This window comes from Ursus arctos, unplaced genomic scaffold (genome assembly GCF_023065955.2).
Source record: "Ursus arctos isolate Adak ecotype North America unplaced genomic scaffold, UrsArc2.0 scaffold_36, whole genome shotgun sequence".
NCBI classification, from domain to species: Eukaryota; Metazoa; Chordata; class Mammalia; order Carnivora; family Ursidae; genus Ursus; species Ursus arctos.
Window position 1 is genome coordinate 7119685 of NW_026623050.1, and position 25932 is coordinate 7145616.

A 25932-nucleotide genomic window follows, 5' to 3' on the forward strand; every position below is an offset into this window, starting at 1 on the left:
ATATTAAGTTTGAGAAACACTACCTTAAGGGATGGTTCAGGTTTCAAATTCTTTTCTTTCCTTACAGTTGAACGCCACACAAATTCTTTACCTGGCAGTAAAAGCAGAACTATGCTGGTTAACTGGGGTGGCCACACCCCTTTGCTCCTCACTCACAGCAGCCTTTGAGGCACATCTGAGGATCTCTAAAACTTGAAGTCAGCTAAAACTTGCTAATCTCGCCTCAGCTCCTAGCTTGGCATTGATGGGATGTTTCTTAAGATTGTTTAAGTAATCTCTACTCAAACATGGGGCCTGAACTCAGGACCCCAAGATCAAGAGTCACATGCTCTTCAGACCGAGCCAGCTAGGTACCCCTAGGGAGATTTGTTTCTATTGACAGATGGCCTGCTGTGAGGGGCATAGGTGAGGGTGTGGACTGCACTCGCAAGCCAGCAAGGCTCTACAGATGGAACATGCTGGCGGACACCAGGGCAAAGCTGTGCAGAAGAACCCAGCTCACTGCTCAGTCTGCATTGCCCTGCTTCCTGCCCAGCCCAACCTCAGGACTAGAGAGACACAAACAAGCCCTGGTGTGTCCCCAGAGAGTCCTGGATGCCTCAACAAATCCCTACACATAGACACTGGGATAGTAAGTCCACCACAGACCCTGCATTTCCAGGGCTGCTCATACAGACCCACAATCTTAAAATTCACTTACCTAGGGGCCCCAGAGTAGACTTGTGTGGCGAGGTGATCCTGGCCAAAGGGACAGGCTCACTGTGATCCAGGCCAGACCGGCACTCGAAGGCCTGGGCTTCCAGGCTTCCCGACAGACGCTTCCTTTAGCAGGCAGGAGCCTCCCCAGCCTTTTTCCGTGTTAGGGCACTGCTTCCCTGAGTTCCTAAGAGAGCTGGGGCTCTCTCACATGGGAGATGGACAAGTCTTCAGAAAGTGGGTAGACAGAGCACGAGTTATGACTCGGGGACTGGTTAATGAGCTTGAAGCTTTCACTTTTAAGATTCAAGTTCCATCCATCTATCCTCAGGGAAGGGAGGGACAGGTGAGGCGGAACATTAAGGCGGTGAGTGTTTATCATTATGAAATGTTAGCGGTGTTTCTTCAGCACTGGATTAAAAATGGGTGAAAGGGGAGTATGGTAGCATGTTTGGGGACTGAGAAGACTAAAGGTCTCTGATCCAAAACTTAACATGCTTTTCAGTCAGGGTCATTAGCCTACCCACATCTGGACGAAGCTGTGACAGGATCCAAGTTGTCAGGTTTCCAGAGAGGTAGCCGCTGCCAACGTTGGCAAGGCTCCAGCAGGAACGTCACTGGGGGCCTTGCTGAGTGATGAGAACTGCAGAGGACCCATCCTAGTGGGCTTGTTGTGACCACAAGCCACAGTGGTGACGACAAGAGAGCATGGTTAGTTGGGAAACTGACACTGGTCTGTTCTGTGTGAGGCCTTGGTCAAGTTTACCAGCAGCAGGGAAAACAAGACCTGGCGCGTAGGACAGTGCTACTGGGGATCAACAAAATGAAGAAAAGGCTGACCCCTGCGACTGGGTGAGCAGCCGCTACTCAGGAGCCAGCCCACTCCGATCAAGGGTATGCAGGGTGAGCCAAGGCTCAGGAGGCCACACAGCAACGTACTCGGGAACAGCACGAGCCCTGCTTGAAGGTGACGCAAGAGCATATCAGTGTTTCCGCTCAATCAGAGAAACACCAACTGCCAGTCTAGGCTGGGAACTTGCTCTTTTACCAACTGATCTCAGAGCTAAGTTTTCAAAGCGTGGATGTCTTTGGAATCATTGCAACGTATTTCACTATTTTCGTTCATGATTCTTACAAGCAGGGCTAACACTGAGAACACTGAATTCCGTTCAAAGTTTGTTAGTACTTCCGCTGCCTTAACCGACCCACACGCAGTGTCCTGGAACTGCCAACGCACACATTCGTGTACATACACCACAGTTTTAGAAAGTGAGACCATAAAGCTGTTCCTATTAGTTGGGGATTTGACACATTACACATTGCCAGGATCATCTCTCACTTGTGGTTTTTGGAGACAGAACCTGTCGGTCTTAAGATTACCACTAGAAAGCTATCTGACGGTGGACCAGACCAAGCCGTACACACCTGAGCCTGAGAGTCTAGGTCCTGAGTCATAATTAGTTCACACCCCGAGGGCCTTGGCCTCAGCATGCCAGGGACTGGTCAGACCTCCTCTCTGATGGCTGCAGGCAAATTCCTAAGCCTGATTTAAAATGCCACTAAGGAAATGCCCACAGCCACTGAGGAAATGCCCACAGAGCACTCCTCGTCCCAATGACGACCTGTCCTCTCTGACCACAGGAATGATGTTAGAGCTCTGTTTCCCCTTTACCCTGCCACATTCCTCCAAGAACCCTCTATGCCCCCAAGAGAGGCAGCTGCAAAGACCACAGACACCCTGATTTACATAAAATTATCTCACTCCATTTTATTTAAGATTTTTTTTCTCCAGTTAGTAAAAGAAAGATGTGTCTCTCTTTATACATATGTACAAGTTCAGTTATAAAAATAGACAGCACATTCAAAGAGAAAAAAGGCTTGGCATTTTTCTGATTCCCTCTAAATAGCATCTGTACACAAGAGTCTGGGTTTGGGCAGGGGAATCTTAATGATTTAAATTAAATGATTCCCCTACCACCCCTACTCCAAAAAAAAGTTTTAAAAATCAATCTGTCTAAACTCAATTCCGCGATTTTCAGGTGTGCAAATTAGAGGCTGGCCCGCCCGGAAGCACCTGCTCCACCAGGGACATCAGGCTGGGGGTAGGAAGAAACTCCTCCCATGCAAACACCACCCCTTTGCCTCTCTCAGGGGGGAAGCAAGCTCAGGCGCGTGGGGTTGGGGCCAGTAGGGTTGGTGCTGAGCTTTGCCCTTTCTCCATCCCCTCCGCCTCACTCCTGCTGTCCCTTCCTTTCTCAGTGCAATACAGACAGTGCATACAGCCAAGCAGGGGGCTGAAGGGCAGGGGTGGGGAGACTGTGCATTCAGGAAGGGCAAGGGGAGTCTGCAAGAGGGACAGTGAGGATGTCCTGCTGATTGAGGTGGCTCCTGGTCTCTTTACTGGCTTCTGGGAGTTCCGGGGTGGAAGCTGCTGCTACGGTTGCTGGTGGGACCTGAAGGTTCTCTGGCATGAACCATGCAGGACAGGGGAGGAAATGCTGGGAAAACAAGTGCCTCCGGGCATGCCTCCTCTAGCCTCTGTCACCCTCATGAGCCGCTAACCTTCTCGCACTCACTGTTCTCTTCGGTGCTGACACTCTGTCAAACGGGGTCTGAAGACCTGGGGAGCTGCCCAAAGACCGAGGATGCCAGACACATGATTTCCTCCCTTCCTAGCCCTACAGGAAATCACAGCCCTAAGAGAGGTCTCCACTGTGGAAGGTTCTTCACAGCACTTGCAGAGCTTCTGCAAGGGACATGGCCAGAGCCCCAGAGTGGAATGGGGATGGAGACTGTGTGCCTGAGCATCTAAAGGGGTCTATGTCAGGCCCTTCCCCAGTGCGAGGTTTAAGATGTGGCTGTAAAGTTCACTTGAGATGCCGCAAGGCCGATCTCTGTCCTTGGGCCTTTTTCCTAATAGGCCCCCCAGAGCACTCGTCTTGAGACACAGGTTAGAAAAGTGCTCACACCAGCCACCTGCCTGTCCTTGCCTTGCTGCAACTGGTTCACCTCTGCCCTCTGACCTGGGATGTAAGACGCTGCACTGGGCAAGCCATCCAAAGACCATGTGCAGGCCAGAACTCTGGCCCCTGGTTTGGTTGAAGGAAGCTAGAGGGTCCAGGTGGTTACCGTCCTCCAGAGGGGTTGGTGCCTTTGCCCTGTTTCCGGACCAGGGAGTCTGGGGCTAGGCTGCTGGTCAAGTGGAGGCTCTTGGGAGTCCCAGGAACATTATTTCCTTTGCTCAAAGGGGAACTCAAGGGAGAAGAGGCGCTTGAAGGTCCAAAGTCAGCAAGGCCAGCAGGCCGAACAAGAGACGTCTGCAGAGGACTGCTGGCAGAGATTCCTGTGGGGATGGAGAAAGAGATGAGAAGAGTATAGGCACCAGGCCTGTCTGAGCTGCCCCGATGCCTGACCTTGGTTATTGGAGTCTGGGCTGGAGGTGAGGTTGGGGGAACCCCTCCCATTCCTTGCCAACCTCTTCTTAGCACATCTGCTTGCTCTCCTATCAACTGTCTGTTCTGTAAGAGGGATGCTTTTTTCAGGGAAAAACAACACGCGCTCCGCCTTCTCCACATCACCTCATCCACAAGAAGTAAGATGTCACCTTGAAGCTCAAGGACAGAGCACATGTTACAGAACGTGGGGAAGCCAAGGCTGCAGGATGGTGTGTAACTTCTTAGGCACGAAGGTATTTTCTTACGTGTTCCTTCTTCCTCCTTGGGACACCACTTGTGATTAGCTGCTCCTAATCACTCCTCCTTCACTTCACAAGATGTCCTCTACTCCCCAAGCTCTGCTGCTTCAAGGACCCAGTTCAAATTGCTCATCCCCAGTGATGGCTCCCTGGGTGACAACTCTTTCTTATTTGTATGAGCCAAATCCACTTACACCCCATAACACACTGTCTGATATGCTTCAATTGTTTCTTGCGGGCTGGCCTGACTATCCTGAAAAAGCACAGTAAGCGCCTGGTGGGCACACAACTGTCTCTTCCCATCCACCGTGGAGGATGGCCCTGCAGGGCATCTCTGAATCAGTCCTTTCCCTGGTTTTCCCATTCCCGGTCACCAAGCAATTGTTCATTTTTCTTGTGACACTTTGCCTCCTTCACACCTCCCGCCCCTTCTCAGACCGGATCTCCAGGGGAAAGCCTGATGGGTGCTGTACTCCGCCTGTCCGTGGGGGAGACCATGCCATGGCAGCCTTCACTGCTGGTACGACTGCTATTTTCCAAGGATGTGATAAGCCGACAAAAGGTTGAGAAATGCTGGACTAGGCTATTATACTTCAAATTCATTGAATGGACAAACCAATGAAAGCAGAGATTCCTGCCGTAGGAGGAAGGGGAGGGGAGCTAACACTTACTAAGCACCTTCTATCCAGTACTGGGCAACACCTGCTACACCACTCTCACCTAACTCCCAGGCTGTGAATGTGGAGAGAGACCAGTAAACGGTGCTCCCCTTCTCACCCCCTGCAGCTGTCCTACAGGCTACGCTTATCATTATTCTCCACACGGTGTGCTCACCACAGCCACCTCCCTTCTCAAACTTTCTAGCTCCTCATCACACACCTGAGAAGCTCCTGTCCATCAGATCCTGCCGTGTCTTTCCACTCTTGACTCCTATTGCTCCTCCTGAGGACGGCCTGACTGACCTGCTCGGTGACCCCGGAGATGCCCCTTCCTTTGTCATCATTCTCCTTCTTTCTGAATTACAGCCTGGCAACTTTGTCTTCAGGTCCACGGATTCCCCCTTCTTCTGAGCTACAGCTATAATTAAGGCCTCACCCTTTTTTGTCACTCAGCACAAGCCTACTGTCGTGTATGCTGTTAAACATATTCCACAGACAGCTCCCTCTTCTCACTTCTACTACGCACTCCAGAGCGGGGGCCGTGTGTTACACTCTCATGCACACAGCACGGGTGATGGCAAATGTTGACTATGTTAGCCCGTATTACTGAAATAGAATTACTGAGATGTGCGTCTTGGAAAAAACATCAGTTCTCAAAGCAGGAAGAACTGTGATTGTTTAAAATAAAGCAGTATAGTCCAGAAATTCAGCTCTCTCTTCGTAGTTACTTCCACTTCGAAGGTGAAACTGTATGTACTAAGTCACCGGGGCAAGGGCAGAGTCAGGAATGCTCAGCACGGCAGAACCCAACGTGGCCTCCGGGAAGGAGCTTCCTGGCCCAGGGGGTGCCCTACGTGCTCTCGGGGCAGAACACTCCAAAGACCCTCCAGACTGTCCCTCACCATAATGGCGCCTGCAGCTCACCCCTACCCCAGGGCCTCCGCACCTTTAGACACATTGTACCCGTATGCAGCATAGGCGGCTGCTGAGGCCGCCGCGGCCCCCGCTTTGGCTCCCGCCATTGCAGCAGCACTGCCTGCGGTGGACTTCCGGCTCCGGCCTTTCCCGGCTCCTTTGGCTGTGCTTCCTGAACCTTTGGGGCGGCCTCGGCTTCGAGCTGAGTGACCCCGTCCTGCAGCTGGCATTTCCTGAATGGAAATTCCTGTGGGAACAAATGGGCCAAGAGGGAAAAAGAGTCAGTCTCTTCCATGTTAACAGAATCTTCCTCGGACAGGGAGGGCTGGCTTTTGGGGTGTTTCAGGACTCCCAGGGAGGGCTCCATCCCCATTTAATGGCTGGGCCAAGGAGTCATAGAATTAGTAAGAATTCTGAACAGCTAAAACAGCCTGACTGCTTAAGCTGCTTTTCATTCTAAAAGAGTGGTTCCATTACTCCTGAATTTCTTCTTTAAACTAGTTCATTACTAAATGAACCCCAGGGGTGTGCTGCCTGTGATTCACCAGCACACTTCAATGTGCTCCTGCCTTGAAGAGTCAACTTTTACCCCCAAGTTTTAAAGCTAGAGCTCAAGAAATAGCACCACTGGGTCCCACAGAACAAAGTGAGGAAAGGCCCAGAGAAGCCGACTTTAACTAAAAACTAGCAAAAATAAAGGTGAAATATGAAAGACAGGGCTGACTAAAAAACAAAGACGTTTGAAATCTTTATAAAGTTCTTTCTCCCTTTCACTTGACAGGGCTACTGAAAGAATAAGCCTATCAATTCTTTTCCCTCCACTCCACTCTTCTTTAGACAGTAGAAAATGCCATGATCTTAGAAGGAGTTGGGACTTTATCCAGCATGAAACCAATGCCTCTCCTGAGGCACTGGACCAGGCCCAAGCTGTAGGAGACTGCAGCACCACTCACCGTTCACCGTGTCTGAAACGGAGCCCGTTATGGAAGCAGGAGAGTTGGTGGCCCGAGACTGGGGGGCTGAGGAGGCTGGGTCATCCACGATGACCAGCATATCACTGCTGCTCTCGTCAGGAGGGATGGAGCCGGTGTGCAGCTCACTGCTGATGGAGATCTGGAAGAGGAAAGGTTGAGATCACCACCATTCTTGGTGCCCACAGCCCATGGCCCTCATACCCACGTGAGGATGTGCTTCTTAGGCCTCATCACTATTTCCCTCTCCTGCCTGGCTTTACTCCTAAGGGTGAAATCCCGGGCTTTGGCTCCAGAGAAGCCAGCCTGTCCTCATTTCCTTTTCTCCTTATGGATTCCATGTGCAGCCCCCTTCCCCAATGCAGAACTCCAGGAGAAGCAAAGGCTACAAGGTCAGGACGTAGTCCCCACTGCTAGGATGAAGGCATCTAAAAGGAGCCTCACCTCACTGAAAGGGCTGGGCATGGCCGAGTCCACGCTAATGAAGGAGTCGTCCCCGTCAGCAGAGAGGTTGGAGTTATCAGCCGAGGGAACAAATGGGATCACTAGGTTCACACCCTCTTTTCTCCTTTTCCCATCCAATTCATCTTCCTTTTTCTTCTGGGAACACACAAATCAAGAAATTTGGAAAAAGCATGAAGATAGGCACCAAAAGAAAAGTGGGGTTGGAAAAGAAAGTGATGACAGAAAGCTGACTCTCTGTAAACTCAGTTTTGTTTTGTTTTTTTTCAATTAGCATACTTTTAAGGAAGGAAAAACTCCTAAGGAAGGAGGAAAGGAATAGCTTAAGAAGAGTTTATGTATATTCTACCCCAGTGATACAGAGTTGAGAGGCAGGCCAGTCACACTGAATCAGGGCTGCACGAGGCCTGACCCATGAGGGGCATGTCCGAGCTGCAGCACTCACAGGGGTGGAACTGATTCAGTCCTACAAGAGGGAGGCCCAGTGCCTTTAGTGTATTTTCGGCACATCTGTTTTCACTCTGCTTCTTTTAAAATATGCATAAGAATTTATGTATATTCCACCCCCGTAATACAGAGTTGAGACGCAGGCCAGTCACACTGAATCGGGGCTGCACGAAGCCACGTTCTTATGATAAGCTTTGTTCTTATCATACCCAAGAAATAATGGGTTGCTTTTGTCATTATTTTCTTAGTTTACATATAAATACTTGCGGGTTGAGCGACATTATGCAGGTCTAGAACAAAGCTCAGTAGGGCTCTGTCACCGTGTACGGACCTGAAATCGCAGAATGTGCTTGGAAAATTATGGGAATCACATCCACTCACTGTATCTAACTGCATTTGTATCGACCCCTATGTTAGGGTTAATGTCTTTGTGTAGTTTATACTACCACTGGATGTTTATCTGAGACTTCTTTACTCAGAGCAGGAATGGCTTCTGATGCAAACTCAGTAACCCCCCCAGTGTCCTGTATTAGAAAACCACCTTCTGTGGTTCAAAGACTTCACTGCTGTAGTTTGGATTAACTCCCCTCCTGTCCATCCCAAACTGCCATTTATAATTTTGTGACTGAGGGTCATTTGTTTATTAACGTACTGTGCCTTTAACTTTACTTTTTTTTTTTTTTTTTTGGAAGATTTATTTATTTATTTGACAGAGAGAGAAAAGAGCACAAGCAGGGGCAGCAGGAGAGGGAGAATCAGGCACCCCACTGAGCAGGGAGCCTGATATAGGACTCGATCCCAGGACCCTGGGATCATGACCTGAGCCAAAGGCAGACGCTTAACCGACTGAGCCACTCAGGTGCCCCTGCCTTTAACTTCAGACTACTTTTTATTTTGATGTTCTGTTGGCTCAGTAACGCTCAGGATATCAACTGTTTTGCAAAATAAGTTTACTGGACTTAGGCTAAAATAAAAAGCAAACAACCCCCACCCCCCAAAAACCACCACCTTTTCTTCTTTGATGTTGTTTCTGAATATTAAAGCTACCTTAATTATAAATAGTAGTAAGTAATGGGTTAGAGATTTGAGGGTGGAGTCCTAGTTTCTGGATTTTTCATCTTTGATATAGTGAGTACCAGGGCATCCTTCAGGTTAGAGATAGTTCTGCTCAGTAGAAGGTACAAAGGAGGGTGTGGATTTTACAAAAGGAAGAGTTGGTAAATCTACTGAAGATGATCAAATAATACAGACAAGTTCCTAGGCTGCTGATCATCAAGGTCATATGGCCAAAGCGACAAGGGACATGAGGCCCAATATCAGCCTGGATAAGGGGAAGAAGTCAACCTCCACTTACGACAGAAGCAATTTGAACATGTGGCCACACAACATGCTTCAGACAAACTAAACAGTCCAGGGAAACGAAGCATGGACAACTATTGGGCTCGAGGACCCAGAGCTACCCAAATGCCTGAAGCTCATGGTAGCTATCTTGTTCGAGACCAGGGGCCCAACGAAGGCTGATAAAGATGGGAAGGGCAGCACAACCCAAAGGTAAGCCAAACCCACCAGAAAAAATTGGGACATACTTTCTGGAAGGTAGTAAAATGGTTCTGAACCAACAATCCTTTGGTGCTACATCTGGGAACCTGGTCAGAACCAGTGGACTGACTCCTGAAACACTGAAACAAGAATAAATCCTGAAGGCCTCACTTTGATTTACTTGTCAATAAAGACCAGGAATAAGGATCACTGAAATAAAACTCTGGTAGAAACAGCAAGATAGGGAGAAATGTAAGCGGCACTACATTCCACTTTGTAGCTGGCTGGTGGGGTCAAGTGGGAAATGTGAGAAGGGAGACAAAAAACAGCACACATCTTTGGCATAAATTAGAGAAAAAGAGATGAACAGATTGGCCAGTGATTTCTCTTTCCAACGGCAGACGACACTGAATGGAACACTAGCAGAATTAAGGTAGGATTGGACATAATGACCTCTTAGGCCCCTTCTACGACTCTATGGAATCTGTAATGTAAGTAAGATCCACCTTTTCCACATTTAGCCTTATGCTTTGCAACAGCCCTGACAAATGGTTTCCATAATTACATGCGACCACAGACAAGGTAGGTCTGTGTGGGGACTACTGGTCTACCAAGGGTGCATTTCTCCCAATCAAATGTCAATCAGCACAAAGCTGTTACTTACCATATACAGCTGGAGCTGGATACCAACCAGTAACCAAGATGATAAGCCATGTACCCAAGGCCTTTTTGTAAGCACTGCCCTGTCCCCCACCGGTCCCTGTCAGCCACCCGAAGCTTGAGATACCTTCTCTGCATACTTCTCCCGCTTGCGCTTGCGCTCTTTGACTCGGTTGGTTTCCTCTTGCTGCCGTTTCTCTTCCTGCCGCAGTCTCACTATCAAGAAAATTAAAAAGATCTGAAGATCTGATGAAGTATCTGTGGTAATCATAATCCTCACTGTCTGAAATTAAGGTGGCCACACCATCTGATATTTATGTTCTAAGGGTAGGACTTCTGTCTAGGACAGATTAACTGGTGGTTTTTTAACTTGGAGACGGAACAGAGTTCTTGGATTTTTAACAGTTTTGGGGTTCAAACTATCATTCAGTTTAACTGTCATGGGCCGTTCCTTGACTTTACTCTTTCTCCTTTTCTTTTCAGCCTTTTATTTTTTTAAATTTTTAAGATTTTATTTATTTATTTGACAAAGAGAGAGACAGCCAGTGAGAGAGGGAACACAAGCAGGGGGAGTGGGAGAGGAAGAAGCAGGCTCCCAGCAGAGGAGCCTGATGTGGGGCTCGATCCCAGAATGCCAGGATCACGCCCTGAGCCGAAGGCAGACGCTTAACGACTGAGCCACCCAGGCGCCCCTCTTTTTAGCCTTTTAATATCTCTGCATTGCACAGATCAAGTATGGTTGTAGAGTCCTGAAAGGGTTTTAGAAGGTGGTGGCAAATATGAGCACTGTAAGAAAGGAGCTTCATACTTCCTGATGTGATGCTGACATCCACAGGGGCTCACAAGGTAATTCTGAAACCAATTGTTCTCAAAAGCCAGCAATACATGGGAGAAGTGCTACAGCAATGTGTTTCTCCAACTTCTCCATAAAAACATTTCTTTGGGCAGAACAGAGTAAATTCATTACTGCTGAGGAGTCTAGGGATATAGCCTCCCTCATGCAAATTTATTCAAAGTCATAGTACTTTTTTTTTTTTTTTTAATTTTATTTATTTAGGTGACAGAGAGACAGCCAGCGAGAGAGGGAACACAGCAGGGGAGTGGGAGAGGAAGAAGCAGGCTCCCAGAGGAGGAGCCTAATGTGGGGCTCGATCCCATAACGCTGGGATCACGCCCTGAGCCGAAGGCAGACGCCCAACGACTACACCACCCAGGCGCCCCGGAAGTCATAGTACTTTTAATATATATGAGAGTCTGTCTTCTACTCTATCACACATTCTTGTTTGGGTTTTAATATAGGTTATTAACATAAAAAATGTTTCTCCCCAAATACAGTCCTTGGCTTTGCCTACCCTTGGCATATAGCCAAGGGGTCCTACCATTTTTGGATGGGTGGGGCCAGAGAAACATCTTTTGTAGGGAGGAGAGAGCTTTAGTAAGAGGTTTAGAGTACTTACATTTCTTCTCCAGTTCTTCATCATCTAGAAGAAGACTAACCACCTCTTTGGGTTTCAATGTATCTGGTTTGAAGTTCCCACCAGAAATCACCATCCGTTGAATCTATACCAAAGCAGATCAAAACATCACCACCAGGCCCCCATTTCCTATGGCTAATATCCAGAAAGAAGGCAACATCTTTCTCAATCTGCTCCTCTGGCACTTGGATTCCCTATTTCTTCTCATTCATCTTACTGGCTCATCCAGATTATTTGTCCAACAGAAAGAACAATGAGAAGTTCTTTTGCTTGGGACTGCTAATTGATAGCTAGAAGATCCAATAATACTGAAATCAAGATAAAAAAACAACCCCCCCAAATAATCATTTCTTCGGAAACTAGCAAACCTGGCATACAACTTAGAGGCTGTCAAATTGAGAGTACTAGGATGAGAGCTCAAATGTCATTCCTTCTTGCCCTGAACAGGAAAGTATGTGAAACAGGAGGACCATGACTGATGTCATCCCCCCATGAACGACAGCCCCATCTAGGCTGTAGACACCATTCAGCTAGAAAAGGAGTGAGGAAGAACAGCCAGGGCAGTACCGGACTTGATTTTATTTTCTATTCAGAAGAACTTTCCGCCCCTTCCTGACCCACGGAAGGCAAGGGTCTTAGCCCAGTAAATGCGGTTGGACTTTCCAGCTTCTCCACCACGACAGTACTTCCTCTGACTGCTGCTTACCTCACTCTTCTCCTTGGCTCGCTGCAGAATGCGTTCTTCAATGGTGCCTTTACAGATGAGCCGGTACACAGTAACCTGCTTTGTCTGCCCCAAGCGGTGGGCCCTGTCCATGGCCTGCTGGTCCACAGTGGGGTTCCAGTCGCTATCATAAAAAATCACCTGCACGGGCAGGACAAGAATACAGCAAAGACTGAGACACTCTTATGGCAAGACTGGGAATTCTGAGAGCGACCCAGCCACTTGTCATTTGCAGTTTGATGCCAGATTTTTTCCTAGGATATTAAGATGAGCAGACATCCACTCATAAAACCAAGGCCATTTCTTCACTTGCCTTGGGCAAAATAGACATACTCTAGCTTTTTTTTCAGTATTTTCATTTACAAAGAGGGAACAGCAATGATATTAACAGTTAATGAATACTTAATGCTTACTATCTGCCAGTCACTGTTCTAGTTGCTTTATGTGTATCAACTCACATCCTACAATCACTATGATTTAGGTACTGTTAAGAGCCCCATTTTACAGATGAGGAAACTGAGACACATAGGAATTACAGAATGTATCCAAGATCACAGAGCCTAAGTACATGGTAGGCCTATGAGGCAGGGGATATGAAAGCCTTCTCTCTCTTTTTTTTCAAGTTTTCATGTATTTATTTAAGCAATCTCTACGCTCAACGTGGAGCTCGAACTCACAACCCCAAGATCAAGAGCTCCATGCTCTTCCAACTGAGCCATCCAGGCATCCCTGAAAGCCTTCTCTTTAACACTAAGTCTACCAGGGTAAAGGATAGGCATGGCTTTCCTGGCATTCTCCAGTTCATATTTCCTATCCCTTGAATTCAGCAAAGACATATTTAAGGGTTCCCTGGAAGCTAATTTTAGTTTGCTAAACAACAAACATAAACAACAACAGAATGTACCCTCCTCTCCTCTACCCCACAAGTGATCCTACAGCCAATAGACTCCTGGGTCCTCAGCCCTGAGGCTACTATTGAATATACAGGACCTTCTGAAAGAAAGCCAGCTCCAAATGGTCCTCATCAATATTCAAGCAAGTCACCATATCCAGCTACTGCTTCTTCAGAAATGAACCTCTCCTTTTTACAGTCCCACTGTCCCTATCCTAGACTGGGACCTCATCACCTACACCTGGCTTGCTGCCTATGTCAGACCAGCAGGCTTTCTAGAACTCAGTCTCTCTTCTTTAGTCTTTTTTTAGTCTACTGTAGGCCACTCTACTTCCCTGCCAGTTATGCGGTAACACACCAAGTCCAAACTCCCCTCAATAATCAGTCCCTGCTATGCTGAGCCAACTTAATTTTTCTTCTTTTCTAAAATAAACACGCCCCTTCCTTTTTGTCAAGAGGTCTCTTCAGCGCTCCTCACTCATGATTGTTTGCACCACTTTTTGATCAAGCTCTTTTTCTGACCTGTAGCCCCTCAAGTCTTCCCTATTGGTCCTTTAAGGTTTGATTCAAGCTTCCCACTTTCAAGAAGGCCTCCCTGATTTCTCCTGCCTATAACAATGTCCCTTTTCCCTATTCCTCGTGGATTCCTACTAGAAATAATAATGGTTAAAATCTGTTCAGTGCTGGGGCGCCTGGGTGGCTCAGTTGTTAAGCGTCTGCCTTCGGCTCAGGGCGTGATCCCGGTGTTCTGGGATCGAGCCCCACATCAGGCTCCTCCACTAGGAGCCTGCTTCTTCCTCTCCCACTCCCCCTGCTTGTGTTCCCTCTCACTGGCTGTCTCTGTCAAATAAATAAATAAAATCTTAAAAAAAAAAAATCTGTTCAGTGCTTACAATGTATCTGGCACTAGTGTACGTACATATCTCACTAAATTTTCACGAAAATCTTGTGTGTTTCCTTCATCTTATCAATCAGGAAGACATTGGCCTGAGCTCACAGTACTAACAGTCACCCTCTACAACCTGCACTATTAACAATACCTTGCACTGCCTATCCTGGTCCAAGTTCCACTGAATCACCGACTATCTTCTATGGGTGCCCAATTATTTCATGTGTATTATTTTAAAAATCTCCCTATCTAGTCATATTGCAAGACAGACAGCAGCCATCAGTGCAAAGTAGAATTCCACAAATACTAGTTGATTAATACTAGAATTTCTAAGGGAATCGATCAACACTAGAGCAAGCCTAAAAATGTAAACTGAATGATTCACTCCAGAGTAATTTATTTGTTCTCTCTTTTAAAATTGGACACAATTCTGCCATTCTCTGCAGAACTCAGACTTTGAGTGAAGATGGACAAAAGGCACTGGCATTTTCAACACTCTTGCCTACAATAGTAAACCCCCCGCTGGCTCTTTCTGATGCTGCTCCTTTTGTCTTGCTTTTATGTGTGGTATAATCCCGCAATTTTTAGTGTCAGAATCCTTGGGGAGAAAATTACTAACTGCCTGCCAAAGGAAAGAAAATCATTGTGAAAACTCACTGCTAATCCACAGTGTCCAAAGACCTAGGACTTCGAAGTACACAATGCTTGCCATTTGTAGAGGAGCAGAGTAAAGACAGAATATTTTGGAGATTCAACAGGATATGCAAAATTCTAGAAAATCTACCTTAAACTTTCAGAGAGAACAAGGACAAGACAGAGTTAATGAAAACGAGGCCTCTGATTGGACTGGGGAGAAACTACTTGCCCATCACACCTAAAATGACTATTACTGGAAAATGACAGGGGATGTCTCATCCAAAAGACAGTACCTTTAGTTACCTGAGCCCGAGGCAATGGTGCAGCAGGAATTCGTAATAGGAAGTTCTATATTATGAATCATTTCAGAGGTGCTTCCTTAACATTTACATTTTTTCCTGGAAGTCTCAGCAGCAAATGAGACCTGATTCAACTTGGGTTTTCTGAGCTCATAAAAGGTAAGAAAATTAAAGCTAAGGAGACAGGTCAGCAATCTAACTTCAAACAACCCACACATTTAGTGGCTAATTATCATTTAAATGGGTTAAAAGAGGTGGGGAATTTGGGTGGACCAGAATAAAATAAGATCCTATTATGAAAAATACTTAACCGGGAAAAAGAGTATGAAGTATATATAAACTAGTAAGTTAAAACCAAGAATGGGAGAAATAAAAAAAAACCAAGCCAGATAGATGGTTATTATCTAACCTGACAATGAAATGAACACTGAATCAATCCGGACTTGAACTGGGGGCTGTGAGGAGGGGTGCTGGGGGAGACAATGCCCACCACAGTGGAAAAGAGATGACACCTAGATTTGGTAATCAGGTTTACCGAGCTCAGTGAGACAATCTAGAGAAACACAAATAACAATTAAAGGATAAGAACTAACTTAGCCAGTAAAGATTAAAGCAAGTCAATGGATGGCCACAAAGCATGACCAAGCAATGACTAAGGGGAGATATATTAATAGACAGCACCTTCATGAAGTTGTACATGCCAAGCTGGACAGGCACGAGGGGAGGAGGGAAGTGAGAGCTGAGAAGGGGTGGAGGCACTGGCTTTACAGATCAATGAGAGGGAGTTTCAGGGGATGAGGGAGTGAAATAGAAAACAGGAAAATTTCGAGAGGAACAACTGGAAAAAGTTGGACCAACACTTGAAGGGTGAAACTCTCACCCGAGAGAATGGGTGGGAGCTCAGTACCTTGGGAGGGCTGAAAGTTGTCTGTCCCATGTCTCACGGGACATATAGGAATTCTTACATTGCCACCAAGAGAGAAAAGCTCCTTCTTCTCTCTCTACATGTGAGACACAGGAACAAAACAGTCAAGTTTATAACAACCCCACACTAAAGATAGTCAAATGCAAAGAGATCCCTACTTTAGGAAAAATATACAAAGAACAAAACAGCCAGCAAGGGGCCATTAATCACACGCTAAAATCATGTTTTTACTAACAGAGTGGGCAAGAGTCCCACTGTTTACAAAATACATATTTATATATGCATTTTCAATCATAAGACATTAAGTTTTTCCTGACATTTTAGGCTGACTAACCTCTTCCTTGTCCATAAATGGTTCTGGGGAATCTTCCAAAGCTAAATAAATCTCAGGACAAAGGAAGAATGCCAGGCAAGCAGTTAAGCCTATTGTTTCTCTAATCATGCACGTGCGCGCGCGCACACACACACACACACACACACCGCGCACTTCGACTTCATACAAAGCATAACCTAGAAATTCATTTCAATCTTGAGGAACATTTTATTGAGAAGTATTCCAGGAGGTTCTAATTTACAAGTGAGTCCCCAAGCCTTTCCCTCAAAATTAAATGTAAATTACTTTGGAATTGGGAACTCAGAATATTCAGAGCCTTTCTCTTTAGTCCCTAGGATGAAAAGGGAATTCCTACTTCTACTTCTCTAGCCATGGGTTCCGCCTACTTTGGTTCTTTGAGGCTGGCAGGAGCTCCTAACCTCCCCCAGGGCAAATTATGTGAATACTGGAAGCATAAAGCAGCATCTCCTTGCTCAAATCTTTTTTTTTCTTGACTATGCAAATAAATGACAAGAACTATTCCTTTTTTTTTTTTTTAAGACTTATTTATTTATTCAAGAAAGAAAGCACGCATGACCTGGGGGAGGGGCAGAGGGAGACAAGCAGACACGCCCCCCCCCCCAGCAGACCCTGAGATATGACCCGAGCCGAAATCAAGTTTAACTGACTGAGCCACCTAGGCGCCATAGGAACTATCCCTGACGAAACCATAGACCAAACCTGAGATAGGCAGGCTGAGATGCATTTTGATTTAATCACATGAATTTATGCTATCTACTGAACTCCAGACCCTGCTGCCTGGGTGACCTTGCCCCTTAGTGTTTGCTAAGAATCTTGAACTGAATACACCCCAAACCAAACTCTTGATTTCTCCTCTCAAACCCCTTCTTCCCGGCATCTATCCCTTAATTGGTAATTGATGTCTCCATCATTCCAGTTGCCTGGGTCAAACACCTTGGAGTTTGGACACCTCCTACACATCCCATATCCAATGTATTAGCAAACTCTACTGCTTGTGCCCCCCAAATACATGCAAATTCCTATTATTCGCCCCACCTCCACTGCTTCAACCCTTATCCAAGTCACCATCACCTTGCGTCTCTTTTTTTTTTTTTTAAGATTTATTTTATTTATTTGACAGAGAGAGAGAGACAGCCAGAGAGAGAGGGAACAGAAGCAGGGGAAGTGGGAAAGGAAGAAGCAGGCTCCCAGCAGAAGAGCCTGACGTGGGGCTCGATCCCAGAACTCCGGGATCACGCCCTGAGCCGAAGGCGGACGCTTAACGACTGAGCCACCCAGGCTCTCCCTAGCGTCTAACTCCTAACTGAACTTCCTGCTTCTACCTTTCTCCTTGTAGATCTTCCCACCCTACTACTCCCCCAAAGCCAGAGGGACATATTTAAAACCCAAGTCAAATCAAGTTACCTCTCTGTTCAAATTTTTCCAGCGGCCTCCCATCTCAAAAGTCTTACTACGGCCCATGAAGCCTTCCACGATCTGCTTCACAACACTTATCTGACAACCTTTCCCCCTCATCCTTCTGTTCCATCTACAAAGGGCTGCTTGCTATGGCCTGATCATGCCAAGCACGTTCTTGCCGCGGGGTGTTGCAGTTATCTCTTCTGCCTGGAATGCTCTTCTTTCTGCCAGATACATGCTTGGCTTGTTTCCTCACTCTCTTCAGATCTTGGCTCAAGTGTCGCCTTATCAGAGAAGCTATATCACTCCGTATAAAACCACCACCCCCGATCATGAATGGGGTCTTGAAGAATAAACAGAAGTTTACCAGGTGGAAGACGCACTGAGCGAACAGTTCATGCAGCGTTTTAATACAGTATGGTACGTTCAGGCACAAAAAGTCAATCATTATTTCTGGAACGTAAAATTCTGGGAAGGGGGAAGTCAATCTGGCAATTAGACTGGAAAGGATAAAGGCCACAAAATGAAGGGCCTTGTATGCCATGTAAAGGAGCCTATCCTTTGTCTTATAAGATGATGGAGATTCCCTGAGAATTTTGGGTAAAGGGAGTGGCATGGTTAAAAAAGAATGGTATAAATAAACCAAGAGAATAAATATGGGGCTGGGGGCTGAGACTGGAGTCCAAAAGATTCACTAGGAGAAAGTGGTGACTCCTGTACTCACTGAGAGTATGACTAAGTTAGGACTATATGGAATGCTTAAAAAATAGAGCCAAGAAGCAAGGAGTAAAAAGAAAGCCAAATTTCTGCTATCTGATGTGACACCACCTCAGAGAACCCACAAGAACACACCTACCACCAATGACAGCCTTGCCTTAGGATGACCGAAACTGATTATGTGCATGTTAGATCCAGCCTCTACCTAGGTAGGCTTCCAGCAGTCCTCAGGCCGTGAAGCCTTGTGGAAACCTGGTTAACTGGCTGATGAGCTTAACATGCCAAGGAAGGTACAGCGGAGTCCTGTGGCTGATATTCTACTAGGTGATGTCACAATCTGCTTTTCTTTCTCGAAGTCAGGCGGCTCTACCATACAGCAGGAAATAAGGAGAGGGAGTGGACACAGCCTAGGGGCGCGGACTAGGAAATGCGAGCCCTAGTTCTAGCTCTGCAGCTTGTGAGTCTACTCAAGCCTCTTCCCCCTTCTACCTCATCTCTCCATGACCCTCCAGAGTTTGCACCTTCATCCCATTTCTGGAATTTTCATGCTCTGTGTTTCACAGAGAAGCACCACAACAGCCACATAAAATGCCGTTTTATGTCATACTTGCTACAAAACAATTTCCCACTTATGCATTTTTATGTCTCAAGGTTACGAAAATTGTAATTAAACATATTTGAACACTGGGAATAATTCTGAGATTCAAAAGGAATGCTCTTTTCCATTTTAGTCAACTGAAGTATTCTTCCAAGGAGACTGGGTAAGAAAGGATAAATAATTTGATACAATGTCTTTATTTTATTTTTATTTTTTTAAAAGATTTTATTTATTTATTTGACAGAGACAGCCAGCGAGAGAGAGAACACAAGCAGGGGGGAGTGGGAGAGGAAGCAGCAGACTCCCAGCAGAGGAGCCTGATGTGGGGCTCGATCCCAGATCGCCGGGATCACGCCCTGAGCCGAAGGCAGATGCTTAACGACTGCGCCACCCAGGCGCCCCTATTTTTTAAATTACCAATTTCATTGCTCTCCAACCACCTTTTGAAGTTTGGGATTAAAAAGTATGACTTCCTCCCCTGGTGGAATAATGCATAAGAGCAATAAAACAATCATTTCAGATTTGTTCAGTTATAGCTACTAAGAAAAACTGTTAATCCAGCCAGATTATTTAAGTCTGTTTATTCACTGAGGTACTCCAAGTGTCTAGAACAGTATCAGACACATAGTTGGCATTCCCTAAATATCTGTTGAATGAATGTGTAAGAAACTTATTCACAGAGAATGGACAGAAAAGTCCAGAAGGAAAGCTAAAATGTCTTAGTTCCAGCCAAAATGCAACTATTGTCTTTTAACATAATGAGGCAAAGAAATAAAAAGTGTGACCCAAAGCGAAGGGTAATACCAACTGGACAACATATTTATACTAGAAAACCTGCACATCTGGTATGTTGTGTTCTCTTTACTTACTGTATCTGCAGCAGTGAGATTGATACCCAGTCCTCCGGCTCGTGTGCTTAGCAGGAACACAAAGATGTCATTCCTGCAGAAAAGGGAAGAAGATACGTTAAAAGGGAATACTAAAAGAGAAAGACGGCATGTGACAAAAGACAGGGATCTCTGAAAACAGAATAGTGTCCAGGGCTAGAAAAGGTTACCCAGGCCTGACCCACATTCCTTGACACATTGTACCAAGGTGCTCTGATGTTAAAATGAAATCATGGCTGTCATCTTCTAATCTGCAGATATACTTCTGCGGCCCACTAATACTGACAGACTCATAGGCAATGTAATTACAACATGTAGCAAATATAACAGAAAAATATGTTATCATGGAAGTAGTTATGTAACAGTCATAGTTCAAGCAAGTCAAACCATTCCTAGTTCATACAGAGGGGACAAAAATCAGTATTCCTTGGTGCTTCCCTCAGGAGTCATGACTTTCAATAATTTGGGAACTAATGATTATAATTCCCAAAGTACTCATTTTCAGAAGAATAAAGTCAGTTCCAGAAAAATGACCCTGAGGTCAGGACTAAGACACAGCTCAAGACTTCTATATCTTAAGCTGAACTTAGGATCAATCTATGGAGACAGGCTGGAATTAAAGTACTTTTTAATGAATGGCAACATAACCCTGATGGTTAGATATAGTTGTCTTGACATCCTTTGTCCTTTTACAGAATTACAAATAAACCAGTAGATGCCACTGCCACTCATTCAGACAACAAATATTTACTGAACACCTTCTAGGAACGAGGCCCATGTCAGATCACAGCAAGCAAGCCTGGACTATAAGATTTATCTATGTACACACATACAATTAAGGGCTCAGTTTGAACCCAATTCTTGCATATTTTTAAAGACTCTCTTGCATTTTCATGTTCTTGCTACCCGAGGTTATTTTCCAGAACATTTGAGAGAGAAAGGAACTCCATTATACCTAGTGAGCAAACTTTACAGTCCTTTAAATCAAGCTGCTAATCTCTTTTCTCATGATTAAAATGAAGAGTACAACTAGAAATTCACTTAGACCAGTGTTATTCAAATTGAAAGTCACACCTGGTCATGAAATTAGTTTGGTAGATCTGGACCACATTAAAGAAACAAATTAAAGAAAGGAACAGAACAGATTAGAAAATATTATAACACAGGGGCACCTGCTTGGCTCAGTCAGAAGAGCATACGACTCAAGTTTAGATATGGCATAGAGGTACTAAATCCCAATGTAAAATGAATTTTATTCTGCTGGTTCCCAAACCCCCTTAAAAACAAAGGAAACACAGTGGTATCAGGATGCTCTCATTCCCTGATGCTCTTCTTCCTTGGTAAAGTCATTTGACTGCTGAAGGTCTGTTTCCTGGATTATAAAATGAGGGTGCTCTGAATATAGCTGAAGTGACTACGTGATGACATATCAACAGTAAACATGAGTATCAGTGAAGGAACTATTTTGAAATTAGCCTCCTGATTAATCACTAAGCTGTGCTGGTCCTAGAGAAATCTGTCCATTATTTGCATTTAGTTAAACACAAGGTTCCTAGAGGCAGGAATGATAACAAAGTATGTCTGCAGGCCTGTTATAAGGCCAGATATTCCAAAAGCTATATACTCCCACTGAAGTTCTACTAGTTTATCCTTGAATTTTATCAAGTTTAATATTTCATAATTTTATTTAATTTATAAAATGTCCTCGTTTATAGTTAATACATATAGGGCAAACCAAAAAGTTAAAAGACACATGCTGGTTTGCAAACACATTTTCCCACAGATATGAGATAATGTAAATGGAAGCTTGATACCTCACAGCCCAGAGGACAGTATCTAACCACTGTGAGGCTGCAAATAAAAACCAATTGAACTTTCCAGGGGTGTACTAATCTCTACAGAAAAATTCTTCCCTCTCTGACCCTGAGAAGACTGCTCCTCCCCATACTTCTCTCCTGCTTTGGTGGATACAGAAGCAGTGGTCAAAGGCTGCTCTTCAATACCTGTGTGGAGCTGGTGGAACCACCCAAAGGCTAGGACTCTTGCTAACTCCTAAAGAAGTTCAGAGCCTGAGCAAGGGGTAGGCGTGGGGGAAGGGAGATGAGACAGGGAGGGAGGTAGAAAGCAGTTAGGAACTGCAATATACGGAAGAGTAGAGGCAGGGGTGTCTGGGTGGCTCAGTCGGTTAAGCATCTGACTGTTGATCTCAGCTCAGGTCTTGATCTCAGGATCGTGAGTGAGTTCAAGCCCCATGGGGCGCCTGGGTGGCTCAGGGGGTTACACGTCTTCCTTTAGCTCAGGTCATGATCCCAGGGTCCTGGGACCGAGCCCTGAGTCAGGTTCCTTGCTCAGTGGGGAGCCTGCTTCTCCCTCTGCCTCTGCCTGCTGCTCCCCCGTTTGTACTCTCTCACTGTCAAATAAATAAACAAAATCTTTAAAAGGGGGGAGGGTAGAGGCAGAAAGATAGGTCACTTCCATAGTCTGGACAGCCAGAGGTAAGTCCCCAGCTATGGTAATCAATTACAAACAGGGACCATATGTAGAAAAAGCAGTGAAGGGAATCTAGGTAAAAATAAATCAGTAGCAAAACTTAGAAATGTAACAGTGGAAGACGCCTTTTTCTGGATATTAATTATGTATTGAAAAGATGCCTTTTAATGATAAGGTTAGATGGTAAGCAGCAAGGTTTGATAACTTTATCATATTGAAATGGAAAGATAAGGATTATGGAAACCTTGGGTTGTTAAAATAAACTACTGTCCATCCTAGAACACACTGCTGGATCATTTATAAACAAAAACATCTAAATCAAACTGCTGAAAAATTCCTTTCAACTTAATAAATCTAGTATTGATAATGTGAATTACTGTTTTGGGGGCTCTGACTAAAGGGAAGAAAACAGACTCCCTGAAGGCAACATGATGGTCTGGGTGCCCTCTAGGGGGCTGAAAAAGAATTTCAATTCAGGGTTTCCGCTGCAACAGGCCTCAGCAAGCAGGCTTCTGGGTGGTCTGTGAAGGAGCCTATGAAATCACGTAGCAAAGACATGCTAAGGTCTCACTCTTATTCTTGTTTAAGGACCCACTGAGGCCACTCTGCACCAAAATACCCAAACAGTCCTGGGCATGCAGCCTGACCGACTGTAATGAAGACTTGCTCAATGACTGAAAAAGAGCCAGAATGAAAGAAGAGGCTGGAACTCTACAACACTCTCACCAAGGAAGAAAAATTGATGCTACACTAACTTTTTCTCATGTCTTCCAAAGGGTCACTCTGAGGGATCAGATGTTGGGGGGGAGGGGGCTGATCCATTTGGTAAATGTCATGGGGTAGGAGGAAGAGAAGCAAAGGCCGAGGTACTCCAGAGCAAAGACCTTGTGAATGGCTTCTAGGATCATGCACTGATCACATGTTCTGAATGTTGCCCAGTCAGGACATCCTGGCCAAACAGTCTTTAGTCTCAGTCGGACTCTTTCCTGGAAGGATCCCTCATAAATAAATCTTGTATGAAGGGAATGTAAATGGCTTTTTATAGGAGTTCTTGTTTACTCTGGCTGACCTTTGAGCCACAGGGCTCTTCAGTTGAAACTACATTTTTTTCTTTTGATGTCTTTTCATTAATAATAATGAAAATATTTGGCAAGGCATGCTTTTTTGTTTTCAAAAACACCTGTCTTTTTCTCTATATTAGGCTACATAAGCCACTCAAATTTAGAAGTTGATAACTTCTTCCCATTTGGAGGGGTCTGCTGGATAAGCTTCTTATCAGCATAGGCACAGTTCAAACTCTATGTATGAGAAGAAGAGATTATGTCCTACTCATAATTCCAACTCCAGTCCACTACCTACACCTCATCATGTAGGCAGGGAAGGAGACATTAGTCTGTTTCTTTTTTTTTCTCATTTTGCCTATTACTAGACACAGGTGTTAAATTGATGATTACGCAAATGTTGAATCTTAATAAAAATCACTGCTCCCTAAATAACTCTCAAGTGTAGGGTCTGGAAGCCTAAGTAAGGTTTCCCAAGCAAGCTGTGTAAAGCAAGTATTTACTAAACACATCCAATATAATTAATGGTGAAAATACCCTTCTTTTAGAGCTAAACTTTTCAGAACTATTGTGCGATACTGGGATTGCCCAAACAGCTGTTCCACAAGTTAAATAGAAGTTTTCAGAAGTAATAAATTAGATACATCTACTAGTTCTTTCCACTAAAAGACCACTGTAAAATATACTTAGCCTGGGATCTCATGTCCGCTGGGTCAGCTAGAAGAGCTGTACCTCTATAATTCAGAAGATTGAAATCACTATAAATCAACATACTACAGAGCTCTGGTCGGACTCTAAGTTGGCAGAACTTTCTACAGAGCAATGTGATAATTTGCAAAGTCTTAAATATGCATATCCCTTCACTAAGTAATTTTCCTTGTCTGAATCTCTATTAAGAAAATTAAAATGGTGATAAAACTTTGTAAACAAAGATATTCACTCAACATTTTAACAAGAGAAATTTGGTATAAATATACAGTGTAATGGAATATCAGTCATTAAAAATGATTACAAAGACTTTTTAAATGATACGCGAAGATGTTTAATATATATTAAGTGGAAGAAATCAGGATACACAATCATATCTACAATATGGTATCAACATGTAAAAACAACCACACACATATTAAAGACCAGAGGGATATACGTAAGAGTTGAAGCAGGCAAGGAATAAGTAAAACATGTTTCATTTGATTTCAGAATCAAGAAAAGACTAAGGTCAGCTGGTAAAAAATTTTTTGTGGGGGGCGCATAACAGTATGATGGGGTCTGGAGACACTACAGTTGACCCTTGAACAATGCAGGAGGGTAAGGGGAGCCAATCTCCTGGCATAGTCGAAAATCTGGATATAACTTTTGACTCTCCAAAAACTTAACTATTAATAGCCTACTGTGGACTAGAAGCCTTACCAATAATATAAGCAGTTGATTAATACATATTTTGGATGTTATGTGTATTTTATATTATAATCTTACAATAAAATAAACTAGAGAAAAGTTATTAAGAAAAGCACAAGGAAGAGAAAATACATTTATAGCACTGTTTTATATTTACTGGAAAAAAACCCATGTATAAGTGGGCCTGCACAGTTCAAAACCATGTTATTTGAGGGTCAACTGTATCAGACTTATACATGTCTAAAATAATCAATTTAAGAATCTGCCAATAGCTTCTGCTAGGTGAGAAGCTAGGTTAGGCCATCCACACAGTTCCAACAAGGTAACCAAGTGAAATAGGTTCAAAGCAGATCTTCCCCCTCCTCCCCCTCCATTGTTCGTTACACAACCACTCGAATTCTGCCGTATAGTTTCAACTTAGGAGTTCCTGGCTTGACTGTAAGACTGTAAACCAAAACAGGGTTTTTATCTCCTTACTCGTGCTTCATTATAAAGCAGCATGCAATAGCAGAAATTATCAATCAGAGGGCACTCTATGTTGAACTATGAATTTGCTTTAGGCTAAATTGTTTTATATCTGACGTAAACCATGCTTTAAAACTGAAATGAAAGAAATTAAAAATTATAATCTAAATACAAATGACTATGTGCTTACTTTTCTTCCCAAGAATTTAAAACTTAAATATTAACAAACTATGCGATTCAAGTCCAAAAATCCAGAATTGTTGTGATTTATAGCACACTAACATCTACTCTAGTTAGTTATTCCAGGTCTAAGGAAGAAAATTCAAGGGTGGAGGTCAGCAGCCCTGTTCCTGGCTAGTGGAGCCTGGCTTTCTCCTTGGAGGGAGCAGTAACCAGACTCTGCTTATTACAGTGAGAACCTGCACTTAGGATAATTATGGCTCTGTAAGCCATCAGCATCCAGCAGGCGGTATTTGAAATTTCATAGGCTCATTATCAGGTGGGAGAAGTACTGTAACTGAGAGCTGCCAGCTGAGTGGACTGTGCACCACTGTGCTCTGCCACACTGTAGTATTACTACAGTGCTCGAGGGAGAGCAGGAGAAAGGAAGGTATTTTTCTTTAAAATCCACTATAAGTCAATATTCAGAATAGCCACTGTTAACATTTAGAAATATAGCA

General features: G+C 44.6%; 1 protein-coding gene across 3 annotated transcripts in view; it reads right to left on the minus strand.

The window, feature by feature from the left end:
- Window positions 1–2438: 2438 nt before the first annotated feature.
- INO80 (INO80 complex ATPase subunit) overlaps window positions 2439–25932 on the minus strand; it is a 128966-nt gene continuing 105472 nt past the window's right edge. For 2 of the 3 annotated variants that reach the window (XM_026479987.4, XM_026479988.4), the window contains 8 exons: window positions 19821–19893; window positions 12225–12383; window positions 11501–11603; window positions 10171–10259; window positions 7380–7535; window positions 6918–7077; window positions 5996–6211; window positions 2439–4039 (listed from right to left, as the gene is read on the minus strand). In XM_026479987.4, the coding sequence (XP_026335772.1) occupies window positions 3822–4039; window positions 5996–6211; window positions 6918–7077; window positions 7380–7535; window positions 10171–10259; window positions 11501–11603; window positions 12225–12383; window positions 19821–19893 (1174 nt within the window). In that variant the 3' untranslated portion in view covers window positions 2439–3821. The remainder of the gene's footprint in view (window positions 4040–5995; window positions 6212–6917; window positions 7078–7379; window positions 7536–10170; window positions 10260–11500; window positions 11604–12224; window positions 12384–19820; window positions 19894–25932) is intronic. The other variant, XM_026479989.4, reaches the window with a different exon arrangement.